Source organism: Ixodes scapularis, unplaced genomic scaffold (assembly GCF_016920785.2).
Source record: "Ixodes scapularis isolate PalLabHiFi unplaced genomic scaffold, ASM1692078v2 PGA_scaffold0__279_contigs__length_252992795, whole genome shotgun sequence".
Taxonomy (NCBI): Eukaryota; Metazoa; Arthropoda; class Arachnida; order Ixodida; family Ixodidae; genus Ixodes; species Ixodes scapularis.
In genome coordinates, this window is record NW_024609835.1 from 38,116,360 (window position 1) to 38,138,381 (window position 22,022).

At 41.4% G+C, this 22,022-nt stretch overlaps 2 protein-coding genes across 2 annotated transcripts in view; both read right to left on the reverse strand.

Moving 5' to 3' along the window:
• The window catches only part of LOC8052453 (cytochrome P450 3A11), a 43,290-nt gene extending 29,358 nt beyond the window's left edge, over positions 1 to 13,932 (reverse strand). The window contains exons 1-6 of the mRNA XM_040208483.2: positions 13,737 to 13,932; positions 12,556 to 12,652; positions 11,112 to 11,164; positions 10,934 to 11,030; positions 9,617 to 9,733; positions 9,416 to 9,504 (exon numbers count right to left, since the gene is read on the reverse strand). Coding sequence (XP_040064417.1) covers positions 9,416 to 9,504; positions 9,617 to 9,733; positions 10,934 to 11,030; positions 11,112 to 11,164; positions 12,556 to 12,652; positions 13,737 to 13,810 — 527 coding nt within the window. The 5' untranslated portion in view covers positions 13,811 to 13,932. The remainder of the gene's footprint in view (positions 1 to 9,415; positions 9,505 to 9,616; positions 9,734 to 10,933; positions 11,031 to 11,111; positions 11,165 to 12,555; positions 12,653 to 13,736) is intronic.
• A 5,038-nt stretch (positions 13,933 to 18,970) lies between these two features.
• Positions 18,971 to 22,022, reverse strand: part of LOC8025483 (cytochrome P450 3A11) — a 31,555-nt gene continuing 28,503 nt past the window's right edge. Inside the window, exon 14 of the mRNA XM_040208497.3 lies at positions 18,971 to 19,147. Coding sequence (XP_040064431.1) covers positions 19,073 to 19,147 — 75 coding nt within the window. The 3' untranslated portion in view covers positions 18,971 to 19,072. The remainder of the gene's footprint in view (positions 19,148 to 22,022) is intronic.

Sequence of the window (22,022 nt, forward strand, 5' to 3'; positions counted from 1 at the left end):
GAGCGCTCGTGGCGCGCGAGCCAAAGCAACGAGCTCGCGCTTTTAGCACTGTGGTCGACATCATTTTTTTTCAGTGTTAGTCATAAAAAAGAAATGTCGTAAATATCGCCAAATGTCGCAACAAAACAAAATGTCCGAAAAAAAAAAAAAAAAAAGGCGGCCGAGGTTGAGGTTTTTAAGTGTCTATGAAGTAATTTTTTTTTTATTTATTTGTTTGCCAGTTTTTTTGCGCCCCTCTTTAAGTACTGTCGCATTTTTTTGTATTATTTTCACGTTTATTTTTCGTTGGTTTTACTTGGATATTATTTGCATAAGCATTTTTGAGCTGACTCCGCACCTGTGGATATTGTCATGATGGATTCGGGAGCCCGTATTCGGGTCTTATAAATTTTGAGCCATTGTAATTTCAACTCACTGTAAATAATTTAGGAAAAAATGAAACGTTTGTCTGTAAATATGGTTGTATTAGCGCGTGTGGATGTAGATTGTAGTCATATATTAACACTATTAAAATATTCAGATATGGCTAATTGTCATATTTTTATTTGCCTGACTAACAAAAGTGTGTCAACCAATTTTATTTTAGTGATCTGGTGTCTTCGTGTATATAAACTAATTTATTATTATTTATTGAAAATATAAGAACGTAGGATTTCATTATCCCAAATTGTTAACTTCTCTCATTAATTTCAGAAAATTTGAAAAAAAATGTACAATTCGTGACATATATTCGGCGATTCAAACATTTGGGCAAGGAATGAAGAAATGCGTTGCATCCTTAACATGTTGTTTGAAGTTATATAGACGAAAATGGTCGCTCCCAGAAATAAGTAATTGTAAAGTAATTGCATTACTTTTTGATGTAATTTGTAATTGTAATGAATTATTTTTCACATAGTAGTAGTTGTAATTATGGTTAAGCTACTTTTGGAGTGAAATGATTGTAATTGTAATTAAATTAAATTTTGGAAGAAATTTACCATGTATGGTTTTCTGCAATTTGCCGCGGAACACAAGAGCCAATTGAACCTCTAGCGTATATTATAACTATGGTTTGTACCTAAAGTTTGATTTACTTGCAGCAGAATTTGGCCGGTATTGCACTGCCACCGGGGGCGCTTGATTGACAATAGGATGAGTATAAAAAGACGATACCCGAATTCTGTATTGACACCTGCCAATAAAAAGACGCTAAAGGGTTCTTTCGCCATTTGATTGCCATTGTAGCGCCTACCACGTCAGTGCCAAACTTCAATAAAGGGGTAATACCGTGTCCATAAATTTCAAGCGAGAGCAATCGAATGGCGATAGGGGCAATAGAATGTCAGTCAGATGTATATTGAATGGCGGAAGCCATTTTTATAGGGGCTGCCACACAGAAAAGTTAATATATTTGGATTAAATAATACGGGATTTAATGAGCTCGCTGTCTTGAGTGATTATGTGAGCATCGCAAGCTGATTTGTCGGCCCCATATTGTCATTCGATCGAAATTACATTAATTTTATTTCAGCGACTGCACGCGATAACATCGCTTACATGATCGTGACACTTGTCGAGCCGGGTCCGCGTTGGCTACGTGTACCTGATTCTTAACTGATCTGTATTGCAGTGTCCAATCACTGCGTGTCTCGCCATTTTGTCGAAATATTTCTGTATAAAATATGCATTCCTACAGCAATAATCTGTGACTCAATATTTTCTGCTTAAATAAATCACATGCCTTGCACCTACGTCACATGATGACGTCGAACAGCGGTATCCAACATGCTGGTGGTTCACTCGACAGCCCTATCCACCATGCTGGTGGTTGACTCGACAGCCCTTCGCAGCGAGAGCAAAGGTAAACTGCGCCGCGCTCGGGTGTAGCAATTACTGCTTATCCTGACGATCGTCCGATCGTTTCGTCGGCAAGCCCCGCGAGACAGAGTAGCCGTGACGTTAGCGAAAGTACGAGCAGCAGGAAGGGGAGGCAGCCGCGGATTACCGAGTTTGCGGGACGCATTTCGTAACGGCGAGCGACGGCACTTTTCTACCGTTGTTTACGTTCGCGCACGCCTTTGCATCGGTTGCTGCCCGTTCGTGGTGTAGATGGCCTTTATATTTCGTTACACAACGCCGTTTCCACGCTTCGAGCGCACCGCAGAGGCTCCCGGGCCGAGCACGGGCGATTGTCGCGAAGCGAGCGCGGCCAGACGGCGATCGGTCGGCGGCGGCCCCCGTCCCGTGTGCAAGCTCGCCAAGACGCCGCCGCCGCCGCGAGGCATCGGTTTGTTCCATCCGCGAGAACGGTAATCTTAGCAAGGAGCGAAAGTATGCAGGCGAGCCGGTTAGGAAACATCATAATATAAACCCTCTATTATTTGATTTGTCCTTGTCTCAGGGATTAGATTATGACGGTAGTCTTGCGTTGTTTACCACACTCTCAAGAAAAAAGGATGTTAAAGGGTGTATCGTTACACCCTTATTCCATATAATACACCCCAAAACTTCATTTCGACGTACAGCGCCCTATAGTCGAACAGACGGCCCTAAATTTTACGAGGGGCTATATATTGTTGCGATTTAACATTTTAAATGGCTAGAATACGTATCAAACACCATATAAAGAAAACACAGAGTTTTTACAGTAGGGCCAAGAAACCCCCGTATATTTTTTTTGTAGTCAGTAACACGTATATTAGCTATTTTAATAAGTTGTACCACACGGCTATCAAGCCCCTCGTAAACTTTACGCCGTCTGTTCGACTGTAGGGTGCTGTACGCCGAATTGAAGTTTTGGAGTGTAATATATGGGACAAAGGGCGTAACGATACACCCTTTTACACCCTTTTTTCTTGAGAGTGCAATATTTCGCAAAATCGTAATACTTTTTCTACAAGCGACTCCTAGAGCCGCTCGTCAAATGTTGAAGCACGCAATTCAGCTCTTTTTTTTTTTTTTTTTTTGTGACACGAGTTTTTTATGTTTTAAAACTGCGTCGGCGACATATCGGAACTTTCTGCTCGTAGCGCCATCGCACCAATGCCGAAAAAATTCTGCATGTACTGGCTAAACGTCATCATCATAAGCTCGGCACGTTTTTCCAAGTTCACATGCAACATAACTGGTACCTTCGTTGAAAATATGGTTCATGTCAGCGCAACATCTTGGTAAGCGCATCCGCGCGGTGTGAAGTCAACCACCAGTATGGTGCGGGGCCCCGTTCTTCCCTAGCATAACGTCACTTGCAAGGCATACCTCGTGCCATTTCGCATCGATTATTTAGCGGTGTGATGTTTTTTCCGAGTAATAAAATGTTTTCTAGACCCGTTGCAAAGTGCAGCTTTCGGTTTATCTAATAAGATACGGGTATGTGACTACGACGGTCGATCCACGCGCGTTGCCTTCGCTTCGATGCACGCCCCCGATGGCCTTCCTTTGCGACGTCACGAGAAGAGCCCTACGGCCTTATTTCTAGGAGGTGTTGCGCCGCGCCAGGCCGCGCCAGGCCAGAGCCGCGCCAGGCGCGCCAACGCAGAAACGTTAACGGTAAAAAAATAAATAAAATAAGAGCAAACAACTGAGCAACAAATGGGTGAGAGACATGGAGGAAAGAAGGCGCCTGTTGGGACAACGCGGGAAAAGTGGAGGAGCTCGGTTTATTTTCCCTCTGATCTCCGCGCAATTTTTTCCTGATTCGTTCGTGGCATTCGCGGCTTTTTGTGCACCTGAAACGTTGGAGCGGAAAGCAACTGGATACTCCAGGCAGGTATTTACTATCAATCTGTTCCTTGCTTGGCAAGGATAGTGTAATGGTGGCATAACTATAAAACACCCGAATAAGCGGTTTACTCGCAGAATTTGTAGTAAGCTTACTGGTTGCGCAAGACACTTCGATGAGCACGCTTCCGTGTTTGAACGAAGGATGCTGTCGTCAGTTTGTTACGTATGATGCTCTCAGGTGTCATATTTGGAGAAGACATAGGCATTCGAACGCTTAAGGGTAAATACGGTTTGCTTCGAGGAGTTTGGAAAGCTTTCAGTGCACTTTGCTAGCATGCTTAGTCGAGTGCCGCAAAAGGGAGGCTGTGCTAAAACATGCGAATGGTCACATCACCGACGGTAATTTGGTATCGTGCCTGTGCTCCAACTGTCAGAAGGTATTCGGTGTGAAATCATAGTTCACGGCACATTTGAACTGGGCGCATTCACGAGTGACGGGTGTGTTAGGCGACGGCGCATCGCCTGAAGACCCGCTTCAGGTTGAGGACCCCTCAGTCGGCTAGTGCGGATACTACTGAAGACGGTGCTGGTAACGTGATAAATTCCACTGATGATAATCGCGACTTGTTAATGTCTCTGTCTGCGAGAAAAAAAAAACAAAAACGTAAAATACGATTTTTTTTTTTTTTTTTTTTAAATTTGAGGTTGAAGTGAAAGTTTCTTATGTCGGTATCAACAGTTAAAAAAGCCATTGAAGAATTTCAACGTCGACATCTCTTGTACAAACAATGCATGCTCGGGAGACTTGCTGAAGGCCTTCAAAACGTGCTTGGTTTAGTCGAGGCTACCCGGGTTATGCGTGACATTGAGTACAGTGACATGAACCTGAATGCTACTGTCTTTCTTCCAAAACACATAAGGTCGGCATATTTGAGAAAGCACTTTCCTTACATGGAAACAGTGGGTATGTACATGGGACGTAGCCGTGGTGAAAAGGATCGGTGTGCTCCGCATGTCCCCGTTAAGAGGACACTAACTCCCTAGAAAACAAGTCAGTGGGCCAGGTATTTACCGAGCCTCGGAACGAGTCCCACTTACCCAGTCTTTCGGAGGAATTTTGTGATTGTGTCTGTCAGTAAGGCCAGTCAGTAACTGACATGAATCAAGATGCACCACCCATCATGGTGAGCATTCACTGATCACTTTTCAAACTCAGAGTCATCAATATTGCCTATAATCTTGTGATGATTTTGAGCTACAGCAATTGTTCTGCAGTTTAGTACATTTTATACCTACCTTCACGCCCTCTGTTTTATCCTTTTTTTTTTTCTAGGGGAAAGCATCTACTCAGTCACCATGTACTCGATCTCCTTTGATGAAATAACCGTGATGGACGAAATTCCCATGTTCGACCACGCACTGGCTGCACTATTCAGCGCCTACTACGTTTTCAACATGCGTGCACAAAAGAGATTTGCACCAGCTTAAAGTTCGTTCAAAGGTATGAACTCATTTGTGCTTCTTGGCATAATTTTTTTTCCCTTTATATACTTCATCTGATCTAACATACATTTCAGCAATGGCTCCAGACGTGAGCTCCTTCTTTTAGAATGTATATTGGTTGCATGAAAACTTGTGCAGCGAGAGTTCTTATCAATGATGAGGCATACTATGGTGAGATAGTGAAGTAGAATAAAAAGCAAGTTTGATTATTTTATTTCGTGATCTCTGTCCTTCGCTTACTCAAGTATATTTAATAGTGTGCAAATACAGGCTACCAAACGATCTTTTTAATCTGTGGTACTTTTCGTTTAAAATAAAAAAAAATCTCTCCATAGCGCTGTCTCCGTTATAACTTAGGATGCGCTATATACTTTAAGAAATCACTGTACCTGCCTCACGTGCACCGGCGACTAGCCTTCGTTCAAAAAGACATAAAATGCTAATTCAATATAACGAGGCTTTTATTTCCACTTTTAATTTTTACAAAACAAAAAGACAAATCAGTTCCAAGGGCTGCTGTTGCAGCTTTAGATCCAGTAGATACATTTTTTCTGAACTTTATCATTTTCAATATCCTGAAGATGTGGAGGTCTTGTTAAAAAAGGTTCGATTGAATATTAATTTTACACAATAACAGCAGTGTGTCCATTCTGAAATGGGCAAGTTGCTTAATATAAAGACAACTAGTTTCAGAGGAATTTATTAGTGCAGAACAAGAAAAAAAAAAAGCGATCTATAGTACCGTTCTAAATCCGGTTCCCTATGTAGCAACCTTCGTTAACTGTAAAATGTTATAATGTATTACGTGTTGCTTTATAAAAGACTATAGACCTTTTCTGTGTACTCTCGTCCTCAGCCACCTAATTGGCGTATCCGGTATGGGCGAAGAAAAAATAATCCGACGTTGCAACGTGCAAATAGTAAAAAAATAAAGGGGAGGCAAAACGAGAAAGTGTGACAGTTACGCTTATATCCTTAATGCCTTCCATTGGCGTGGCAAAGGCAAAACAATGTTTTCGCCCATACTGGAAGTGACGTCAATTCAAGATGGCGGCGCACTTGCAAAAAAGGTCTATATAGTTGAGAAACGGCAGATATTCCCTTTCGTTCTTTGTTTGCATTTTACAACATCAAAATATGTAATTCGGTGAAAGGCTGTTCGGTCCTTAACCTGGTGTGAGATCGGTAAAAAAGTGTCCATGTGAATTGGGAAGTTCACATGGGGGAGTTTCATTAACCTACAAGGTTGAGTGCCAGGCTACTTAGACATCATCAAAAGATCAGTGCTTCAAAAGCTTCAGTCACTGGAGAGTTTAGGTATTTATTGTCTAATTGTTTTTTAACTGGCGTAGTATGAACTGCGGTAGTAAGAAACTACTACGTATATCTGTTCTTACAGATGTTGGAACCAACCCTGATCGAGGAACCCGAATAAGAAACAGGAAAACATACGCAAACGAAGAAGTTCTTCGGTGAATTGCCGACATGTCGGAATATAAATGGGAATGCAAATAAATATAACATATTTTTTACTTTCCTTTGACAGCACGGGTCACGAAGGTTAATGCATCGGATGCAGCAAGAACAGCCGACCTTGCCGCAGACAAAATTGTATGTGCATTACTCTTTGATCACTTTAGATGTGCGTGATTAGTCAGTTGAACAGTGCAACACAGCAACCCCCAAATACTCTGCCGAGCTTTGTTTTTTACGCTGTATGTTTTACGCTGTTCAAACGACTATAATGGTGTGGTCCAGTACCAAAGTTTTCAACGTTTTACGGTCGAATAAAGATCTACTAAAGAAAATTAAACGGTGATCGTAGAAATTTACGGCCACCGTTTAATTTTATCGTAAACCAAATTTACAGTGCACCGTTATTTTTACTGTACAATTTTGGCAGCATCAGTTGCCTGGTATTTGACCGTACATTTTACGGTCCATTTTTTACAGTGTAACTGTGGCTATACTGTAATACTTTGTACGCATTTTTCTTTTTTTTTTTTTAATTGTCTATTTGGCACATTTTGTCGTAAGGGTCGCAGGCACGAGCTGGGGTGAATATCACGCTGGGGAACTTGTGTTGAACACGTCTTCCTCCAGAAGAAACTTAATACCTTTATTAGTTACTTTTTGAAAAAAGAACGAAGATGCTTTACAGGTTTTTCTCTCAATAAGTTACTACGTAATAACTTCGTTATCAAAAATTGACTTGATACATGTAACGCATTGAATGAATAACACGTTACACACGAGTCTGGTTTGTATTGTGTGTTTTAGCGCCTGTAGCATTGGGAGGGGGACGGTGAAGCCCCATAACGTGTGCATATATTTTTGGGATATTGGAGACGCAGAACTTGTAGATGACGCAGGGAATACTACGAAACGAGATCAGATTTTTACATTAAAAAAAAAAGATGTTTAGCTTTTAGCTTTTAAGATGTGGCTCTCCTCACGGTTGAGGATTTGCTCAGCCTAGTTTGTGTTTCGCTGCGTACTGCGGCTTACAAAGCCCAGCGTTCAGCGACGAAAGGCAAAAAGAAATGAAGAGAGAGGGAAAATAATTATCTATAACAAGATAGAAAAGGCGAGGGAAATCACAAACAACTCACGCATTAAAAGCGTATCGCCACTTCGGTAAAAAAATTGTAGCAATCACGGAGGCACCTTCCAGTCTGCAGCAGCTATCGCGGATGATCTAACGGTTGTCCATGTCGTATAGCTTCCGCCACACAATATGCGTACGCCCAGAAACATCCTAATCAGTTATTCTCATCCCTCTGTTTATTATCATTAAGCTCTGCCTTGCTACAGATGAACTACTAGCCACAAGAATTACTGGAATAACCAGAATATATCGAGAAAAAAAAAGTCGCTCTTCTCGGCGCACCGCTCCAAAATTCATGCGCAGGGTATGCATAATATTTGGTATTCTAAATAGAATTGTAAATTGCGCGATAAGAGCGGCTGATTAAACGCCGTGCGAAAACTAAAGAGGAACGGTCAAAAATTTCGAGAATCGACCATTGTTCCCACCGTTTTCTTATTTGTTCCTGTCTTTTGACCGGTGTCTACGCTTTCTAGATCTTACTTAAAGGTGCAGTAAAGACGTTTCTGATATATTCTGTACTTGGTGATAACCTACCTTGCGTGCTCCAAGCATCTTATAAATCCAAAAGTTATGCTTGTGCAACGTCTATTTCCCTACTAAAAATGTGGTCGAAGTTCTAGCAACGTCCCTTTCTGAGCTAGAAAAGGACGTGGCTATAGAACTTCGATCAGATTTTTAGTAGGGAAATAGACGTGGCACAAGCATAATTTTTCGATTTCTGGGCGGCTAAGATCCCGTAGAATGAGTTATCTCCGAGAAAAGACGAACTCAGAAACGCCTTTAGTCCACCTTTAACTTACCCCAGCTCGCTTTCGCTTTGTTTTATGCTCACATGCTCATTTTCCGCTTACAAAAAGCACAAGAAAAGACGTGTCTATTAGACGAAATGTGTCACATTGATTCGAGGTCATCACGCCACCTAAGTCTCAAAGGTAACGGCGATGAAACATTAATGAAACGGAAAAGTTTACGAAATTTAGAGTCGACGTTATAATGAGCGAAATTTATATTCCTGCAAAGGTAAAAAAGAAAAAAAGTCGAGTTTCGCACTTTAGCAAAACATAGAAATATAAATTCAAGATATTATCACCGACACTCCACTGCGAAGGACAGCGAAATTGAAGAGCACATATTTGGAATCCCCTTGTTAACTTACAAATGCAGAAAAAAAAAAAAAGAAAGAAAAGAAGTTGACATTTATTCATCGGACACACCCCAGCGAAGGACAATTGAGGGATTAATGCCGACTTCATGGAAATCTTTTAAAGCGGAGCTAAAGTCTCGGTTACCACGGCGCCTTCCCTGCAATAAGGCTCCGCCAGATTACGGACACCCCGGCCGGGATTACAACCCGCCAACTGGAGATGCGGATGGATGGTAAAAACGAAGTGACTTCAGCGTTAATAACAATAAATATCATTATTAACTTCAGATTTAAATTAGTATACAGAACCGAATATAACGTGAACTAGGGGGGGAACATGTTTGGCATATAAGGACAAACGTGGGTTTTTGTTGGAGGTAAAACTTGAGGAATAGTCGAGTTTCCCGAATTGTTATATATGTTTTCAATGGATGAGTGTGAGCGGCACTTACTGCTTGGCGTCCAGCTCTTCTTCATTCCTGGCTGCTTCTTGCAGATGCTCACAGGAAACCTTGGCACATTCTTGGATCAGCTCATTCATCTTAACAACACAAAGCACATAGGGATATGTAAAGCTACATGTAGTGAAAAACTAGAATGCGATAATAATAATAATCAAAGACTCAATGACAATCACGGTGTAGGCAACACACCTTGCGCAATCTTCCGGTTGCAAAGGCAGGGCTGGCGGCCGGCCGAATTCTTCGCCATTGTTGAGCAGGAGCCTGAGTCATCGTATTATTTAGAAGGGGATCATTCAAGTCGAAGCGCTGCAAGACATGCGATTGGTGTACTCCTTGCACTGCTTTCACACAACGAAATAGACGACGGGATCTAAGAGCAAGTTCTTCACTGTACTTCGCAACCTTAGAGCGCGTCAAGGTGTTCGTCATCTTTCCTTTCGTATGTTATCCCCGAATAATCCAATCAACCGCGGAGTGCGCGCCGATGTCTTGTTGGTGCACTCCTGGCCTCTGGCTACGCACTTTGGCTTACGATGAAACGAAGCATAAGCAGAGGTAAACGCGCAAGCAGCCAGGCTCGACTGAACGCTTAGTCAGGAATTTCTTGTCAACAGAGATGATTCTATACATCGTCTCACCCTACGATGGACTAAAGGCAAAAGCTACGGACCGCGAGATCCAATCACGAGCGACTTAGAAATTGCGTATTGCGCTTTGATGCACGTATCAGTGCCCGCGTCTCGGATCACTGATGGGGATTGGCGGAGAGTGGTTCGAATCGAAATAGCACTGAGTGACTCAACAATTTTACATTGCCAAAAAGAACTGTTTGCAGTGTCGAAGCTATAGAAATGATGCAGCGTTTTTGGGTTCGGAGCATTATTCGTCCATCCCTAATAAGTGCTACGCATGTCGTAGTCTAGCGTGGAACGTGATTGGACCTGGCGGCCCGTGGCTTTGGCCTTTAGTCCATCCTAGGATGAGACAAACTATAAACGTTTTCACACACAAAAAAAGAAAACCCTAGGACAAGAACAATATATCTTGTGAGTTCATCCCAATTTCGCTTAAAATTTGTTTTACTTTTTTTTAAGTAACGAGCTTACATAAAAAATATATAAGTATTTTTTAAAGTTTTCTTTTTTCTGTGAAGAGTACAAGGTAATTACCCAAAGCAATGATTCGTAGGAACATGATTGCTCCGTCAGAGACAGCGCCTGCACTAGTATGCCCAAATCGTCGACCATCGATCGTAGCTACTGTTTGTTAATGCCATGAAGGATTACCTGCTTTACTACCATGAACTGAGTTTACTTTTCAAAGTAACGGGCTGACTTTTGTAAACACTATACAAGGCCTACTATAACGTTCCAACAACTATTTAAATTTTATAAGTGAATTTGCTTGATAAAAATGTTTTTGGATCTGTGAACTGCATCTGCCTTAATACACAATTTGAAACAAAGCGCCAGCTTTACATAAGACTACGGAACATGTGCCACGTACTCTTCTATCTGGAAGCAATGGGAAATCTTTCACAAGAACAAGCTTCACAATATCTGGTTCAGCAACGATGAGCGATGGCTGTGGTCCTTCAAACGCACTGGAATGAAATGTTTCAGCAATACTTAGTATGACTTTTGTTGAACATAGGAGCACTATTTGTGACTCAAAGTTTATTTACCCGAACAGTTTCCCGTACTTCTGGGTCATCTCCAAATCGATCTCGTGGCGTGACTGTAAAATACATGGCATTGTTAGAACGGCGTACTGACTGAAATTTACCACCCCTACAGCACTTCACTTATTTTTACTGAATGTTAATAAAACTTTACAATTCTGTCGAAGAACGAACAAATATTCGGTTTTCGAATTCATTATCAATTTTAGTAGGCGTGATCGCGAACCTACACTTCAGTGTGTGCATATCAAAGGGCAGGGCATGTGCAATAAATACAGCTTTTACGTACAAGTGACGTCAGTTCATCAGTGTTGCTTATATAAGAAAAAATTGTATCAAAGCGTGAAACAGATGCGAGGAACAGTAATCTTTACAAGCAAAAGGAGAATCTGGCCACGTGTCACGTCATTTGCACAATGCAGGATGAATATTCGTTGAGTCCTTTGTACTAAATTGACCTTTGTTGTCATGGTACTGATCAGTATGACACGAGGGTGTCCGTTTCAAAGCTATCAATTATAAGAAAAGGAATTATTCATAAGCAATGTTTCGAGGATTTTTATCTTTGCTTCACGCGGTAATATTCGAGTGCATATCAAAGTTCCGTCTTATGAGCTTTTTCAGTATCCGGCAGGTTTGCGTTGAATATAGTCTTTAGAAAACCGTATTAAAGGGAAGCTACGGAGCTTTTTGAAAAAAATATGAGTGAGAAGTGAATTCTAGTGTATTTTTACCCCGTGAACCCGAATACCCAAACCATTTGCGGCGCAAATATTGTTAAACGCAAAAAAAAAAAAAAAAAAAAAAAAAAAAAAACCACGAAAGACAGTCGCTGTCCGTGACGTCATCGACGAATCCTTTGGCTGCCCGAGGCTAGGGAGGCGGGGCTTCAGTCCTATTTTGAAATTGCTCGTATGGCTCTCCGGCGCGTCGCATTGAAATATAATTGGGGTATCTGTTATTCTAAAGGCCAAATGAACGTAATTCAAGAGTTTTTTCTGAAATGTAGAAGTGCCCCATCTTGCCTTTAACTGCCGCGTGAATCAGTTAGCAAACACTTATACAAGTGCTAACCATATCGAGTGGATTTCATCATTTGATGGTGACAAATCATTCGAAGTGGAGCGTATAGCTTTCCGACGTATCTTCTAATACTGGGATGTTGAATGCGGCAGCATCCAAGGATGGTATTTTTTCTTATGTCCATTTTGCCCTTAATTTTTGATGAAGCGACTCGATTGCAAGGACAGTACCGATATAGTTTCTGTAGTTCCTGGCAACTATTCGACCTTATGACCTTGGTTCATAGCTCAGACCAGACAATCAGATAAATCAGAATTACTAATTGTGCTTACATCAAGTGAAAGCGAGATGTGTGTGCGTCGGCCAAAAGCAAAACAGTGACTGGTATTATGCATAAAAGCAGATGCTCAAGCTTTATACACACCTTGGAGAGAAACTTCAGTAATGGTACGAAAGACAGGGAAAACTTTTGGTGTACAATGTTTTGATCTTTCCAGTAATTCTTGTTTCGAGACAAATACCTGTCAAAAATAAATAAATAATGTAAGTGCAAAACACATCTTAACCCTCCGTTGTGGTGTTTTTAAGATATCGTTCTGAAAGTTGTCATTGACTACTTTTAGTGTAGACTAGTGGTACAAAACTTGAATTCGTCACTTCTGGAAAATGATATCAGCTCACTACATAGAACTTAGACGCTCTTACAAATATCAGCTCATAGGTGTTTGTTATATTGGGCAAGAAAAAGTCAGAGTGAACAAATTCTAATTCTAATGTGTCAGCTGATGCGAATAATTGAAGAGAAGATTAATTGATTTTAGGTAATCAATTCCATAATGATCACTTTGCACTTTCTACCTAACATCCATCACGGTCAATAACATTACCCCGAAGGAATTATATTTTTATTTCAAGTGATTTTTAATTATATTAGCCGGAGGTGAGACATCCCGGTATATTGTTATTGAATGTGTACTTAATTCAGCCCTCTGCGATACACCAAGCTGAATTAAACAAGTCACTTTGGTTAACAAAATAACTCACTATCCTCAGGATACAATTATTCAGGTTCCAAAGTCTTGCCTAAGAACACGAAGTTGCTCCTAGCTAAACAAATAAAAATTAAATCTGAAAACAAAGCTGCTCGCAGGTGTTTTTTGTAACAAATTTCTTGGCTGAGACAACATGGGTGCTGATCGTTTTTTTTACATATCGTTTGCCTTTCTGCCTATCCAGAGAGCGAATATGGAAAAGCGAGGACGACCGGTTAACGGACACGCAGCTCCATCTGGTGAATACTCCAAGAAACGGAGCTAAAAGCACGCATCCTGCTGTTTCGTGCACAATGCTAGTCAAGATGTCAACTCATAGATGTCGCATGTGATAACATTCGATGCTGTCATGAAAATAAAACGTTTAGACAACAACGTTGAGGCGTCTGCAGAAACTTTGGTTTCTAGTTTATAAAAACAAGACCACAAAGAAATTGAGAGGGCGGGAAAGGACGGAACGTATCGTCATGAGAATGGACGACAGAACGGTCAGACGTAGTCGCAGAACGGTGCACTTTTACAACACACACAAAAAAAAAACAAAAAAACTTACATGTACAACAGGGTGAAAGCCGACAAAACCACAATCATCCAGTTTGGCAGAATGTAGTACCCGAGCAGCTCCATGGCTTTCCACTACCCACAAGCAGCGAAAAGAAACACGCACACGCGTCGGAGTCCTGAGCGTTTTCTACTCAAGCGTACTGTTACCCAAGCAACGGAACGGTGCGAGAAAGAAGGGTTGGGGGAAGGAGGGGGGGGGGGAACTGATGCTTTCGTTGTTCATGTAGCGCCGCGCTGTTTTCTGCCTCGAATATCCGCTTGATCTGCGCACGCGTACGTCGAGCCATTTCCTTTTATAGAGTTTTGTTACTAGCGGCTCAAGGTTTGCGGCGCTCGGGGACGCGGCCGACGCGGCGTCGCGCTTCCTAATGACTTAGGCTTGACGATGAGGGCGACCCTAGTGACGCCTTCTTTCCGACAGAGTTCCTCCACGTGAGACACTGTTGAGTAACAATGCGCTCAAGCGATGCTCGCGCGCGCGGTAGAGATGTGGTTGTGTATCGGCGGGATCAAGTCGGTCAAGCACCGAAAGGGGTTCTTTTGAAAGTTTAACAACGTCTTGTGAGAAACTTTTAGAAGATTGAACGTTTTGGCAGGCATGCGTGAGTCGGTGTATTTATTTATTTTTATTTTTATCCTCCGGGTCGGAGGGCGTTACAAAGGGGAATATGTTTCACAAAAGAGAAAAGAAAGACGAAATCATACTTTCTTTGCATATGAAAACTTTTTTAATGTGCTACTCATTTTGATTTTTTTTTTTAAATTTTACATCTACGTCGTATTGATATTAAGTGTCTTAACTAAAAATTGAGAAAACACTCTGTAATCTGCACTAAAGCGTAACTGAAGCCATGCAAACTATTTTAAATCGGGGGAAATCGACCATCGTAACCCGGCCTAGTGGCAAAATTGAGAACTGCACCGATGGGGCAGTGCTCGGCTCACGCAGCCGAACGTTGCGTCAGTGTGAGGCCAGAGCTCATGTTCAATCAGTGAAGCCGAACGCGACGCCGGGCGCAGTACTCCTAAACTCTTCATCTTTCACGACTGATCGCGGTGCAATATTGACCACGGGTCTTGCCCAATCTTTGCGTTCCGCTCAATCGGGAAAGATTAATTAAATAATCCAGTGCACATGCCTTGTGTTCGTAAACACAGAATTCTTGGGAAAACAGGCTGGACGTAGTGCCCCCTATTGTTCGATCTCCTCGCCAATATATCGCTGAACGCCGGAAAGATCCAATAAAGCCTCAAACATTGTGTAATTTACCTTAACATGCAAACTAATTTCTAATTCAAACTAATTTCTAATTTCATGTCCATTATGCATTTCGCACACCAAGATGCAAACTATCCAATATCGTGCCTGAGAAAAACCCATTCTATCACACTTCTAACTTTGATGACAGTCTTTTATTTTGTTGGGGATAACGCAAACAAACAATCACGATAATCTCTTGTTACCATCTCCTTTGCGCTCTCAACTTCAATGCTTCACGTTGTGCCACGTATAAGAACTAAAGCTCCGGGCCAGATTACTTTACATAGGTCGTGAGGCCTTAGCTTAACCTATATACATATATGAGTCAACTATTCCTCACAGAGATGCGGCAGACCTTATGATCTGGCACATCTCCGCAAGTATAAAGTGACACTAGCAGATTTCCCGCTGTAAAACGAGCCGGAAAAATCGACGCCTCCGCATAGGAAGTTCAAACTTTCGCCGAATGTGTACTGAGCAGGTTAGTTTTATCATGGGAAATTTTAAGGCCTAGTTATTTTCCTGTAAAAAATAAGACCATCAAGCTTGCCAAGTCTTTGTTAGGCGCGTTCGTAGACGAACGAGTTAGCGACACCATTAACTTGTGGCGCCATCTCCCGATAGGCAGAGCAAGCAGACGACGCACTCTCTTTGTCTGATCAAAACGATTATCGCGAGATTGCGTCATAATTTAAAAGCGTCCCTAACTCGGTCGTCAGTGAACGCGCCCAGAAAGGACTTGGAAAGTTTGTTGGTCTAAGTTTTGACCGGAAGAGAAGTACGCCTTGAAATTTCATACAACGAAACTGACCCGGTCAGTGCACATTCAGTGAAAGTTTGGGCTTTTTGAGCAGGCATCGTTGATTTTTCCGACTCATTTTACAGTGGAAGATTCGCTTGTGACGCCGCATATATTGATTTTTTTTTTTACAAAATTTTTCATATTGCAGATTATGCCACTACCGTATTTGAATATTCTTTTTTATTTCTAATGTCTTGACCTGTGTAGCCATCGTTGGGCGTCAGAAACCGCTAAAAAAGCAATAGCAAATCTGCCAGATTCCGCTAAATTCTAAAACATAACTACTAACTTTCCCCAAAAAACGTACCTTCCAAAAAAAAACAAAAAAAAAAAAACAGGGTGAGTTTTTGTATGATATAAGCCTTTATCAGTTTTGAAAGCTCACCGAAACTGTGAGAGCTGGAATAACATGTAAACGAGTTCTCGAAAGAGGGTAACTAGAATAATAGAGGCTTCAGCGCTGCGGTTGTCATCAAGCTTATCACAAATGAGGCTAAAAGTTTTAATTATTAACAATGCTGAAAAAAAAAAAAAAGAACGCACAGGTCAGGGGAAGACACACCGAGCATGTCTTCGTCGCCTGTTTTCGTCGTCTTACACCAACTCCACAAGACCGCTGGCACTTGTTAAGGGACCAGGAAAGTGACTTGGTTGCACATGTATGCGTTTCAGATGTCCCCGATAGCACTTACAACCTCAGTAAAAAGTTCTTAATCAGAACAAATTTTGTTGTGTCGATTCAGCCCGCTTTTACGGCGAGGATAGCGTTTGTTGTCTAAGGCTTCAGCATTTTCCTCAGCCTAGATTTTACAATATTAAGCTGACTGAACGTCCTCTCAACTTCGGCATTTGAGCTGGGCAGTATTATGAACGGCATGGCAAATCCGGCCAACTCGGTGAACAGGTTTTGCCACTGGCAAAAGAGTGAACGTCACGCCAAAACGACTGCGTTGACGATATTTGCTCCCATTGAACACGGGTGATTTTGCTCCACTGGTCTTGAATGTTTTTTTTTATTTATTCAGGGGAATTGACACTGCTTGAGCAGAGGAATCATGGCTCCCTCAGCACGCACAAAGTGTTTTGGACCGTTAAAAGTGAAATCATCTGGAAACTTCGACGTCGTCAAAAAGTCGCTGTCTGATTTGATATACTAGCGTGCTAATAAATCTTATGCACTTTTCTCGCATCGCAACTTGATTAGCGAGAGAAAACTCATCGGTCTTCATGTTGTCAACGTATGTCCCAGACAGGTAGCCCAGCTATAGGGTGGAATTCAAGTGGTCGTCAAGTAGGGACGTCAGAACGTCCATCTGCTGTGTCGGAATTACCCACCTTTTGAACCAAGCTTGAGAGGGAAGTCGTGATGCCTTTTAGCAGCTTTGTTTGATCGACATCTTTCGTCTGTAATGCCACGAATGACTTGTCTTGCATAGAAATCGATCGCTGTTCTGAAGACTCACGGATTTGTTTATCCATTGAGCTTCAGGGGGGAAGTATGGCTCCCGGTCGCTTGTTGGGTAAGTCTCAATTTCTCTGTTTTTAGAGGACACGGGAATTGTGTTTTGAAGGAAAATTTTTGAATTGTTGCACTGCGTGAGGCATCCGCGAGAAATACGTCAAGTATGAAAATATAATGCTAAAATATTTACTAGCCTCAAGACTCAGTTTTTCCCCGTCAGGAAAAAAAAAAAAAATCCGCTAAATTTGGGGGTTTTTGTCTTTTCAGTTAAATTCGCTGAATTGGCATTACTAGTCTTGACGCACACTAAAATTTGATGGTTTATGTTATAAGTCCAAAAAACTATCTCTTGATGATCTACGGCTTGGGAGGCCAGGGCCGTGTTTTGTTGCCCACTTAATGTTGTTGTTTTTTTGTTATTTGCGTTGTATAAGCGACGTCCCCTTTAATCATTTATCAAGTTCCATCAACACACCTTTTTTGTTTTTTTCCTCCGTAGTGCTTCTCGACGAGCAGCTAGTAAAAAGCTAAAAAAGGTGTGTTGATGGTTTGAGGTTTGGTTTTGCTGTCCATCCGGACGTAACGCCAGGCACAGCAAATGTTTATGTTTCGTCGGACGTAACTTTAATTTTATTTATGTTACGTTGGACGTAACGCTATACAGTGCCATAAAAAAAAATTAGAATTTTCCTATAGAGAGATGACGACTTAAAACCATTTTTCAGTGTGTTAGAAGTGTTGTGTTATCAGAATGTTTTATTATATAGGAACAGGGGAATGAAAAAAGGTCTTTCTTAATTTGCCTTCGTCCTTTTATTAAAAAAAAAAAGAAAAAAAAAAAAAGAATCCTAGATTAAAAGAAAAAGAAGTTCAAAGCAACTTACTATCATTTTTAGAACTCTTACAAACATGCCATCAGGGAAAATTTGTAGAAAATGTCTATTCCCTTCAATATTTAAAAAAATTGAGCTGTTGTTTTTTAAAACTCTCTTCCAAATGACAAAAAAGATAACCTCAATATTTATATTAAAAAAAACATTATTACGTTTTCTCTTTTCATAAAATATAAAAAGATAACCTCAATAATTTTTCTATAAAATAATTTAAACGAAAACATCATTAGTTGCTTTTATATTGTGTTTTTAGAAAAAAAAAACCTATAAAAAACGTCAATACAATTCTATTTTATATATATATATATATATATATATATATATATATATATATATATATATATATATATATATTTATAAATAAGTTTACAAAAATTTATAATTTTTCTTTTGAAAATTTTTTTTTTTACAATAATCAAAACGAATTGCGTGTATAAATAACTTCAGTAGGATCCCGGAACGTCAATAAGTAAAAGAAGAAGAAAAAAAAATTGTTAGGACCCTGTTTTTGTAAGGGATACCACTAATAATTCGAACCATTGCTCGTCGTTCTGACTTTCCCGCTCGCTCTCTTTTCCTCCTCTCCCTCAGGAAGAGGAGCAGGCGAGGTGGACGTTGGGCGGTCCGCCGGAAGAAAATCTAGTCACAGAAAAAAAAAAAAAAAAAAAGTAAAACAAAGGAAACATTTTGTTCTATATAACCTTTATTTCGCACCTCCAAAAGGAACATCGATATACAGCTACTCTCATGGTCGGTTGAACTTCTCTCCGACGATCCGTTAATATACGGGATTTATTACTCTTTGCGAAAGAACGCTCGGAAACTCGCTGAACTTGTGTGTAAATGAACTGCGTATATACAATTCTGCGAGTTTTGGCTGATACTAATCAGAACGCTGCTAGGAATATCAGCGCGGTTTTACTCCGACGATGATTTCCTTGGCCGTGAGCAGACCAAAATTTCTCGAGAATTCCAGCGGAACCTGGAACAAAAAATATTGGGGAATTTAAGGTATAGCGTCCCTAAGGTTCGTCGAGTTCTTTACATCTAAACGATAGACACGTTTTAGCGGACCGACAGAGAATGAATCAGATTAAACAAACTGCGAGACACCATGCACCAGAATTCGTTAAGAGAGCGGCCTATTATGATCACTCTTCTTGTTTCGCAATCCCTTTTTCGGCATTCTCATCGGCTGATGCAGCAGTCTGATCGGCTGCGGAGCCACAATAACACGCTCAAAACACGCCGCATCTTGCGTTTCTTAAAGGGGCCATGAAACGAATTTTGGGTTGGGATGAATGATTTTAAATTGGGACTTTACTAATCGCATATCGTCTAGCTGGCCAAAAGAAAGAGGCTAGAAAGTCAAAAGCCAGCTTTTCGGTACGAACATCTGAAAATATAGCGGGCTATTTTGTACCTTCTTGCCTTCGAAAGCTCTCCGCCTTTCCACTATGATACATCCGCGGTTCCAAACGCGCGTCACCGGCGCCAAACTGACGTCAGCAGTGCCCAGTTCACGCATTGGACACGAAAACTGCGTCACTCGAATGTATGCGCTCGTCAACAATCAATCCGTCGACGAATATTTGGATTCGCGTTCGTGGCCAATGAGTGCCCTGACGGAACTTATTGTCACTGGGGAAAGACAAGTTCTATGGGTGTGCATAAAAAGCACGGTGGAACCTAGGAGTCATCGCACCGGTGCCGAAGGAATGTCACGACCACGTGATTTCACAATTCGCATTTGAGTTGACGATTAAAGCTAGGGAGGAGGAAGTAGGAAAATCGTTTCATGACCCCTTTAAAGGGATACTGAAACAAACAATTCAGTGTCTCTAATAAGTGGCGCACGTTTTTTCCACGGGCCAGTAGCCACCGGTGTGCGCGAGCACACGCAACGAAATTGACGTCATTCGCGCTTAAAAGCCGGACAACCAGAGCCGAGATCCTGCAAGGCAGAAAATCGGCAACGGTGGGCGGGGTAGAAGGGGGAAAGGAGGAAGCGGGGGGAAAAGTGGAAAGCGCGGACTGGTCGTCGGTCTTTAAGATGACACTGTAATGTGTGGGCTTCGGGCCGAAAGAGCATAAATACAGGCCTTTCATCTCTGTAAGTGAAAGCTACGTGCTTGTTAGACCAATTGATGGCCTATCTTTTATCACCAGACTTCTCTGTGGAGATGAAAAGCTTGACATCATTCTCCTTTTCCTGGGAGCCCACACATTTCAATGAGCGAAGGGGGGACTATGACATCAATTTCGTTGCGTGTGCTCGTGCACGCTGGGGGCTGCCGGCTCGTGGAAAGATCGTGGGCCACTTATTACAGACACTTAAATGTTTGGTTTAGCAGCCTTTTAAATTGTCGCTGACTATCACATCTATGTAGAGCACCTTCATGCTTCACAACAATGAATGGCGCCACTTTTCCCAGGATAGAGGGGCTTTACATCTATGGACAAACCGTAGTTAAAATGAAGGTCTGCAAAGGTGGGGCTCATATAAGTCGTCAATATCAGGGGGGGGGGGGGGGGGGCGGGGGAGGGGGCGGAAGCAAAGCAACAACAACAACAACAACAACAAACAAACAAGAACAAAACAAAAACAACAAAAACAGCGTTACTAATTTAGATATTCGGATTTTTTTGATTATACTAATATTTAGTGAGCCACGATTCCTAGTTATATTGAGCCCTTCCTATCCCAGTTAGGGATAGGAAGTGCGCAATATAACAGAGAACCAGTGTCTCGTTAAATCGGCGGTCATATTCGGAAACTCACATCGACAAATACAGCGTTTGTACACGTATAAAAACATATACTTTTTATGCAATCATGATACGTTTTAGGGCTTATACAGCCGACAGCAGGCACGTTTTGAACACGACCTGTAGCTCACTGATTGTTTTTGTTATATCTACGAGCAGAGCTTATTAAAGAGCATTCTTGCGGTGAAAACTGAGGGCGAAATATTTTGTGCCTGTTCCCATCTGTTTTTTTTTTTTTGTGAAATGTGAATGGTGTTTTATATTTTAATTTTCAATTCGGCGCTTCTCGGAATTTAAATTTGATTTTGTTCCCAGTTTTGTGATAATTGGAATTTATCGGCGTTTAATTTTCTAATTATAGTTCTACTCTTTCATAATTACAAATTAAAATATCTAAAATCTCCACACAAAACCCAGAAAAGAAGAATCTAAAGTTCATCATGAGCAATTTTTAGCTGGAATTTCACGACATCATTGCTACCAATGACGTAAAAACAGCTCGTCCTTCTCAGAGGGAAGCAGAGATGGCGTAAGCTTAACTTGAAGCTGGAGTAGTCGCCTCCTATCGTGACCCAGAAATAAAGCGACACAGACGCAGTTTTCCTCTGAGGAGAAATGAGACTATATGACCTCTCATTAGGACCACCGCTAAGGCTTACGGAGAGATGTAAAGTTTCTCATATTCTTTTTTTTTTGTGTGTGTGTGTGTGTGTGTGTGCATGAATGCGTGTGTGCGCGTGTGTAAGTATAAACCTGTTTTTGTGTGATATCGTTGAATTGACAAAAAAGTTCACCTGCGGGTACGTTTTTCGGAATTTCCCGGGTTTATCCGAAACTACGGAACCCCGCTATACTATAATGGTAACCACAGGTCTACATAAACATTTAATCCAGAGTTTGACAACAATCCCGAAATTGAAAATCGTTTGGTAAACTTTTGTACGCAATGTACTTTGTCACCCGAGGGTAATTCGTTGCTATAGCTTAAAATGATTTACTTTTGATGCAAGGCGTAGCCTGTGGCAGGTTTAGAATAGCAGGACAAGACCCTCTTACAAAGACCTCCGCACGCCATGATTGGCAGTTTC